The following is a 9,625-nucleotide window of genomic DNA, read 5'->3' as shown; positions in this document are numbered from 1 at the left end:
CAATTGCCTTCCGTTAGAAAATGAAGATTGGACCAGCGTATGTATTAACACAGATCCACAAGAAGCCTACAGTTGCTTTTACAGAAATTAAAGATATATGACAAATATAACAAGAGTATACCTTTAGTTAGCCAAAGCAAGATAAACTTAAAGAATTTTAATACTCCATAGATCACAAAGGGTATTTTAATTTCAAGGAGAGTTAAAAATAAGTTGTTCAAAAAGTTTATCAAAAGTCCTCAGTAATAAAGCAAATGAAATAAACTATAAAAGTTACCGAAACAAATTTAATAAAATTAAGATAGCTGCTAAGAAAAAACGTCTCATTCCCCTCAGGAGTCCTTCAGACTAATCGCTGGTACCGAGAGCGGTCATATTCAGGGCTCATTACAGTGGTTATTTTACATCTCCAAATTGGAGACGGGACCGCCATAAAGATTTCAACGTGGTCATCCGAACCATTTGAGGGTCTAACCTTCTTCTCTGAAAATTTCTGACCCTGAGTGTGGGTGCGGCCGTGGTTCGAACCCGGCAGCGCTTAATATTATTCTCATCATAATTATTTAGAAACGTTTTGTTATTTTATATTCAGGAGCACAGTTATCCCAATAAGTATCGTTGCTTTGGGTAGGAATATGCGTGACTGTAAATTGCTATTAATCCGGATACATCGGCCATGTGGAACTGTGTAGCTCAAGCCTAGCTGATGTTACGCAGGGCACTGGAAATGTTGTCCTTCTGAAGGACATTTGTTTGTTTTCTAGCATGTCACTGACATATCAGTTCATCGCAAAGAGCCTTACATGAAAAAGATTCTTTGTCTAGGCTGCATCTGCCAGCAGTAAGATTCGTTTTCCGGGCTCTTGTCTGCTTTTTGCTTTAAGTATGTTCTTCATTGGCCTTACAAGCTGAGTGCTAAAAGCATTGGTGGCATTTGTACCACTGTTAGGCTAACCTTCAGGCGACAGGTATATTGCGGGATAAAGCAGAATAATAGGCAGTGGCCAAGAAGAGAACGTTTTGAGTAGCAACCGAAAAACTCAGAAAGGGTTTCTTTTTCTATCTTCTTTTTTTCTTAACACCACTTACACTACCCGTGTTACCCTACCCGCCTCGAATAGCTTTCGCTAAACACGGGTAGTGTACATCTGAATAATATAAAAGATGATTTTAATAAATGATTGATTTATTTGAGCGTAGCTTAAACAACGCGCGAACTTTCTTATCATAAAGAAATTACTGAAGTAATTGTCACAGCCTTTAAATGCAGTTCTCTTTTGTTGTTTTAGTCTTGTCGATAAAGGCAGGCAAGGCCGGGCTATAAGCTGGACAGGGTGTGGCTATTTGACACCAGTGCCAGTACCATTCTGTCCACTGCCCGTGCACGATGCACAAAGAATTTGCTTGTAAAAAATTTGTACTAACAAATCCCATCCTAAAGGATAAAAAGCTGGTAACTGATTTAGTACCATGTCAACTAGGGGATTTTAAGCTTGAAGTCCGTATACGCAGACAAACTGCCGCGGAATAAAAATATAACTTGGTTGTTAGTTTTGTTGGGTGTCCTGCTCGCTCGGCCTCATTGCGTGACAAACATCGTCTCATTCTACAGAAGATTCCGCTTGTGTGCGTCTTCGGACTGCAAAATTTCTTCATCTGCGACTATAGATAATCGAATCATCGTTCTTAATCGTACAATTGAGTTACCTTATTTGCTGTAGCTGTGTGGAGACTCAAGTATGGTTGAATCTGTCTGGAACTGTAATGTTTCATGCAGGAGTCATACGTATGGTTGTTGATTGTGTGCTTTGGTAAACATGGTCGAAGAGAAGATAACAATTTTGAAGAGAGAGTGGCGATGAAAAGCAATCTACAGCCACAAGTTTTGCAAGGTAAACTTGTAATGTTGACTTTCTAATCAAATACGATGCTAAGCACTAAGATTTGCTTGGAATATTGGCTTCCATAACAGAGACTCTAATTCGATTATTTGTGTTTGTTATAATGACAAGTGGAGTTTGTGATTTTCTCGACATAGAGCGTGCTTTTTCCGTTCAGAAGTTAAGAGCCCCAGACTAATTTTTATATCCTTGAAAAGAAGACCATTTGCACTAATCACAACCTTAATCTCAAGCGCTTCTGATCGAGTAATACCGCATGGGAAAAATGTTTATTGAAAAACTGCTCCAAAATGAGAGTTTTACTCAGTGAAATATTGGTGATTTTCAAACTCGTGCCGTGCATTCCCCTTTAAGTAAACAATCCTGGTTTTAGACTTGAATCATTTGCCAGTGTCTCTTACACAAATATACCAATTTGAATAAACCGTGTTTCCTTTTGCGCTTTTCACGAGCAAAGTTCTTGTGTTGTTACTCGGCGCACTAATTGCCGCCATTTTATGACGCGTACGGTCGGCGCCGGTTACAGTTTTTGAGAATTTTCTTGAAAAAAACACCCAGCTTTGAACAAAAAAAATATATCACGTTTGTTGGCTTATCATAGGGTATCTCTGAGCGAAATATGAAGATTCTGAATTTTTGAAGCTTGTGCCACATTTTACTGATTTTACGCGGTCTTCAGGGACATTCTCTCTTAATAAAAACAAACGTAAATCAGAAACAAGTTCTCATTTTAAAAATAACGACAACTAATCAATTACTGATCCAGTGGAAATAGCCAATAAATTTAATGAATATTTTGTTAATGTTGGACCAAATCTAGCAAGCAAAATCCCAGATAATACAGTGCAATTTACTTCATATCTAACAAATAGTAATATTTACTCTGTGTTCTTGGATCCAGTCACAGAGAAACAAGTAGAAAATGAGCTCAATAAGTTAAAAGAGGGTAAATCTTGTGGTTATGATGAAATGTCACCAAGAATCATGCGAAAAATATCGAAACACATACTTAAACCACTAACACACATATACCACAGGGCGTCCACAAAAGTTGTGACATGTTTTTGCGCGACAGCTATGGACAGTCACCGTTCCCTGTTTAGTCACAAATTGCGCGAGACCGGAAAAAATTTTCGGCCGACTTGTCGCGCAAACCTAAATTTTGTAAACAAAACCAAAGTAGAAATGTCAGTTCGCGCAATTTGTGACTAAACAGGGAGCGATGACTGACCATAGCTGTCGCGCAAAAACATCTTTGCGAGGTAGGGAGAGGCGACATTTCGCTCGTGATGGCGCGTAAATCTGTGACGTCTGCGCCAAGGTAACTGGCCGCAGCTGATGCGAAAAAAATACACCGAGCAAAACTACGAAAACGGAGCTAAAATGCTGGCTCAAAATTGTTTCTTGTTGGGATTCTGACAGGTAAGTGTGTTCCCAAATCAGTATCCAGCTTTCATTTGATACGAATTTGGTTGCAAAGTGGAGAACAAGTCGAACGTTCAAAGCTATTTTGCTCTGTGTGTTCAAATTGTTTCGCGAAAAAGTTGCCTCCGTTGTCAATATATATAGTAAGGTCAGCAGAGCTTAGATCCGCTCGCGCACAACTCAGTACACGACATTAGTGCTGTCGCGTAAATTTTATGCAAATGAGCACTATAGTAAACCGCAAGAAACGAACAACGTAAGTCAATAATTTATTAATTTATTTCTTTTCACAACTTTTGTGGAGTGCTAGTCTCCCTGTGCATATACAATCAATCCTTTCTCACTGGTATCATTCCTACTGATTAGAACTTAAAATAGCGTTAGTAACTCCAATATTCAAGGCAAATGACAAAGAACTTTTCTTCAACTATCGACCAATATTCCATGCTTTTCAAAGATTCTAGAAAAATTAATATACAAAAGAATTTCAAATTTTTTAAACAAACACAAGTTACTATTTCATAGTCAATACGGATTTCGGGAAAAACACTTGACAAACTTAGCAATTATGGAACTAGTGACAAAAATTACGCGCGCAATAAAAACAAAGAATATACTATTTGGGGTATTTTTAGATCTATCTAAAGCTTTTGACACTGTAAATCACAAAATACTGTTACATAAATTAGAACATTATGGAATAATAGGGGTAGCCTTAGACTGGTTTAAGAATTACTTATCAAACAGAATACAAGTAGTTAAATACAACTCAGCAAGATCACATAGCTTAGAAATCAAGTGTGGTGTTCCACTAGGGTCAGTTTTAAGACCTCTCTTGTTCCTTATCTACATGAATGACATATGTAAATGCTCTCGTTTGTTATCTTTTATTTTATTTGCAGATAACACAAATTTATTTTTGAGTCATCAGGACACTGACAATCTATACAATGCCATGAATCAAGAACTCAAAAACATTACAACTTGGCTATTAACAAACAAATTATCACTTAATGTCAATGAAACTCATTTTATGATTTTTAAAACGAAAAATAGGACGTTTTCTCAGCGAATGTCAATAATGATAGATGGACAACAAATTGGACAAGTAAAATATACACAATTTTTAGGGTTGTTCATTGATGAAGAACTCTCTTGGAAATACCACATAAATCATGTAACAATGAAAATATCAAAATTAACAGGAATAATTGCTAAGGCCAGACATTACTTATCCCTAAAAACTTTACAAAACTTGTATTACACTAGGATTTATCCATATCTGATACACTGTAATACGGTATGGACAAACACATATGCAACTAGACTCAAACCTATTTATATGATACAAAAGAAAATAGTAAGACTAATGACATTCTCAAGATACAGAAAAGAAACCGGACCAATTTTCACTTCACTTAAGTTATTAAAAATATATCAACTGAACTTATTTTTCACAGCTCAATTCATGTACTCGTATTTCATGATAGCTTACCAATGTTCTACAAAGACTATTTCACAACAAATGATAAAATTCATACATACAATACACGATCAGCATCGAATATACACATTACTTATAAACGGACAAATCATGGTAAATTTTCTCTTAAGTACAGAGGAGCAGTCGTATGGAACAGCTTACCGGCTGTTCTAAAGGAATCAAAATCATGTAGGACTTTTAAAAAATCACTGAAATTGTATATCTAAAACCAATTATCTTAAGTTAGTATCAGAAATAGTAATAAGATATAAGCTTGGACAATCTTGTTAATTTAATGATAAGTATTCAATCCTTTTCTTGACGCCCACTACTATGTAATAACTAATTACGGGGGATCTTTACAAAAGCTCAACAGAGCTTGCTTAAGATCTCCTTGCCTCTTAAAATAAATGAGTTTTGTGAAAACCTAATAATACATGATGTAAAGGATGTAAGGCAAAATAAATAAAGATACTTTCACTCAAAATGACGTATTAACGATCTTCTTTCTACTGCACGAAGATGAATCCCATTGCCTCGATATGCTTGTCACCATTATCTCCTCCGTGGCTTGCTCTGTTTCCACAAGTGCCGGACCACTTCCCAGTTACACCAAATCCGATAACGGAGTCACAGGTCTCGCAGTCGTTTTGTTCATTACCAAGAATACCTATCCTTGCCCTGATAGCCGGTGAAATAGCGTTGAATCCTTCCTTGTTACAGTTGACCTGCAAAGATCCTTCAGATCCAATAAGAGATTTCCATGTGTTGCGACCCAGTGAGGTACTATGGTATTTTCCGTCAGCGGTTACAGAATACAACGAACTAGCGGTCTTGTTTATGACAATGAAATTGATCTGTTGGTCGATTTTCATGCCAAGGCATATCTTTGAGAAAGACGTATTCCAGTAAGTAGGCAATTTGGTCTCGTTATAGTCAAACCCAGTCTCCCCTCCTCCAAGGTTGAATGTGTCCCTATTGCTCCACAGGTGGGAATAATAGTGAAAGGTTTTCTGGATAAGAAAGACAAGGAAGCACTAATTCAATGCTCGTATCGTTTCTATGTTTTGAAGTATATTAAACTACTCTGTTTGAAAAGAAATTAAATCAACCACCTCTGTTAAACTACAAGCAGATATATTACTATTTATAACCCACCCATTAATTTTGGTGAGATTGTATTGGCTACGTTACGTCACGTGGAGCAAAATCACTAGACGGTTATCACGCAATAATCTCCGTCTGCGGCGATATTTGTGCCTCCGATTATTTCTATCGAAAAGAAACAAAGCCGGCAGGAAAAAGCCAGCTCAAGAGTTTAACCTTCTTTTTTTTTATTATTTTACGTGGAAGAAACTCGTTTTGCAGAGTCTAATGATAGTGACATTGAAAAGCTGGTCGCATATGCTGTTCCGGGAAGTACAAAAAAGTCAACAAAATATGCCGTCAACGTCTTTGAAGGTGAAGAAAGTTATGTCTGGGTCAATTCCAAAAGCGATCATCCCCCCCCCGGGCAAACCCCCGGGCATTTGACTTTTTTAGAAATGCCTGATCAAATTTCCCTCTATATGGGCCGATTTCTAAGTCAAATGCCCCACTGGTTGGGGCTGAAAAGTCATCGTGTTGGTTTTTTTCTTTTGTTTTTTTTTTTGTATTCGCTAGCTCTGTTTATATAAAAATCAACGAAATTCATACATTAATAAATTTAAAACAATTTATTATTAAAGATAATGCATAACATCACATATGAAACTCAACTAACAGAGAGTTTAACGATATATGTACCGATACTCGCTTTTCTTTTATATTAAATGTACATGAAGTTTGCTAATACGTGTGATAACAAGAACAATGATAAAAAACAATATGTTATGAAACCTATACATGCCAACAAGTCGAGCTTCGAACGCCGAGCATAGGGAGAACGAAGCTTGAGGGAACTTGGACATACCACTGAAAATGAGAAGCGAAGGGCAATATGTAACCCCGCCATGCCAAAAACAATCTCAGATATATTTGTTGGAACGCTTCTCTATGGTAGTATTAAATGGCTTATTACATTAAAAACTGTTTGACGCAAAATATACGAGTAAATTCTGGCTGTGAATAAAGCATTCCGACAATTTATGCGACCGCTGACCAGCATTTTTTCGACGGGTCAAATGCCCGATGGGTCGGGTTTCTATTCGCGTCAAATGCCCCACTATGTGGAGCCGAACAGGGGTCAAATGCCCGGGGGTTGCCCGGGGGGGGGGGATGATCGCGCTTGGAATTGACTGATACATTACGAGTAGAATTTCAGTGTTTGTGCTACGCAAACTTATTTTGAGTCATTTTATAAAATAGAGAATTAATACACTGTGTTTACTAACTATAAAATAAACTAACCATTCTCGTCCAACTTCAGCATGGAGGAAAGAGAGAAAAATCCCAACTGCATTTGAAAACATGGAGCCGGCAGAACTGTCAACCATGTTGAAAATTTTTTTAGTAGAAGCCAGAAACGTGAAAGGAAAACCATACAGCCGAAACGCTATGAAAGCCATTCGTTCCGGTCTAGACCGGTTCTCCTCAAAGAAATCCGTTTTCCATTATTCAGGATAAAGTATTCAAACCAGCAAACGAAGCTCTAGATGCATCGCTCAAAGATCTTGCGCGACAGGGATTGAATTTTCGAGTTTTTGATCTAAAGAGGCGTTGCGAGAGTTTATTTCACGACAGTTTGTCAAATTTTGGTCCAATCACAGTAAAAATAAAGTTACTGTAAACCAATCAAATGTACTTGTTTACGTCAATCGCGCGCATCCGCCATCAGATCAACCCTGGCTTTTTTTTACGTGCGGTTTGTGCGCGATATGAAAATTAATGGGAGGGTTATAAAATAAATATTCCCCTTTCTAGCTTGCTGGTATGTTGGCTGATAATATTATCCTGGGCTGAGACATTGTCCTCAAAATTTCACATTTGCCCCCGAAGCTTCGCTTTTCCGCCAAATATTCTTTTTTCGGACAATCTCTGAGCCTTGGACATTTTCTGCCGACCTACCAGCCGCCTAAAGGGGTTTTTAGTTTTACCAAATTCATGCGATTTATTTTATATTTTTGATATCAGCTTACTGTTAAAATTGTACATGCTTATTTTATGCTCGTCTGTTAAACGCGCGTGTTTTGGTGTCTGTGTTTGTGAGAACTTAAATCATCCACAGAATAGAACGCAGCAGGTTATTTTTGTCACAAAGTGCTCCCAGAGCACTCATTTAAGATTCCATTTAAACTTCAATAACTCACAATAATCCTGCTTTTCGGAGCGTTTACTCTTTTGAGAATACTAGATTCGTAAAGAGTCGTAAGAAATCTATAAACGCAGGAACTCCCGGGGGCAAAAGACCTACATTCAGTACAACAGATCGAATAAAAGGCAGTAGTTAAACTAATGAACGAACAAGCATAAAATTGTGCTTCAGTTCTGAGCCATATCATTTTCACTCATACATAACAATGACGTATAAGCCAATTAACGCAAGGGCTACCTTACTGCCATTAATCTTCATGACTAGCGTCCACCCGCCATCTCCGCATGTTCCATTTCCAGCAGTGGTCATATTCATTTCACAGTAAACGTTGAAAGTTTGATTTTCCACAATAAGTGAGTAGGCTCTGCTTTCGTAGGATCTAAAAGGAAGAACATGACCAAAAACATAGCTCAAAGCCTTCTCATTTCATTTTTATAGCTGGTGTAATTAACCATGAAATAACATTGGTTGGTTGCAAGAGGAGAAAATAATGACACTGAAAGATATTTTTAAAATTATACAACAAAAGAACTAATAAATATGCCGGAATTCGGGGAAAAGAGATTCATAGCTGTGACCACATAATCGTTATAATTTGACTTGCCCATGTGGTGGTCTATAATGAGCCTAATACACCCATGAATTTATAACTATGGCTAAATAAATAAATAAATAAATGAAGGAAGGAAGGAAGGAAGGACTGACTGACTGACTGACTGACTGACTGACTGACTGACTGACTGACTGACTGACTGACTGACTGAATGAATGACTGAATGAATGAATGAATGAATGAAAGAATGAATGAATGAATGAATGAATGAATGAATGAATGAATGAATGAATGAATGAATGAATGAATGAATGAATGAATGAATGAATGAATGAATGAATGAATGAATGAATGAATGAATGAATGAATGAATGAATATTTGCTGCATGAATTTTTAGGAAATTTCTGGCAATTGACGAATAACCCTGCTGAACTTTTTAAAATTATACAACAAAAGAACTGATAAATATGTCGGAATTCGGGGAAAAGAGATTCATAGCTGTGACCACATAATCGTTATGATTTGACTTGCCCATGTGGTGGTCTATAATGAGCCTAATACACCAATGAATTTATAACTATGCCTAAATAAATAAATAAATGAATGAAGGAAGTAAGGAAGGAATGAATGAAGGACTGACTGAATGACTGAATGAATGAATGAATGAATGAATGAATGAATGAATGAATGAATGAATGAATGAATGAATGAATGAATGAATGAATGAATGAATGAATGAATGAATGAATGAATGAATGAATGAATGAATGAATGAATGAATGAATGAATGAATATTTGCTGCATGAATTTTTAGGAATTTTCTGGCAATTGACGAATAACCGTGCTGAACCTAATGATCTGTCTGTCTGTTTCTATGTATCTGTCTAGAAAAAAAAACAAAGCAAACAAAGCTACTGATAACTAAGGATTTGGAAAAACATTTCAGAATAAAAAGTAGCGATATTAAAAC

The 9,625-nt window shown here is 36.8% G+C and overlaps 1 protein-coding gene across 1 annotated transcript in view; it reads right to left on the bottom strand.

Annotated features, from left to right (window-relative positions):
* Positions 1–3,719: 3,719 nt before the first annotated feature.
* LOC146487439 (uncharacterized) overlaps positions 3,720–9,625 on the bottom strand; it is an 11,169-nt gene continuing 5,263 nt past the window's right edge. Inside the window, exons 5-6 of the mRNA XM_085085160.1 lie at positions 8,339–8,528; positions 3,720–5,822 (exon numbers count right to left, since the gene is read on the bottom strand). Coding sequence (XP_084941286.1) covers positions 5,319–5,822; positions 8,339–8,528 — 694 coding nt within the window. The 3' untranslated portion in view covers positions 3,720–5,318. The remainder of the gene's footprint in view (positions 5,823–8,338; positions 8,529–9,625) is intronic.

The sequence above is a fragment of the Pavona decussata genome, unplaced genomic scaffold, assembly GCF_977016875.1.
Source record: "Pavona decussata unplaced genomic scaffold, jaPavDecu1.1 SCAFFOLD_16, whole genome shotgun sequence".
Taxonomy (NCBI): Eukaryota; Metazoa; Cnidaria; class Anthozoa; order Scleractinia; family Agariciidae; genus Pavona; species Pavona decussata.
The sequence above is the reverse complement of the archived record's forward strand: the minus strand, read 5'-3'. Positions and strand labels throughout refer to the sequence as shown.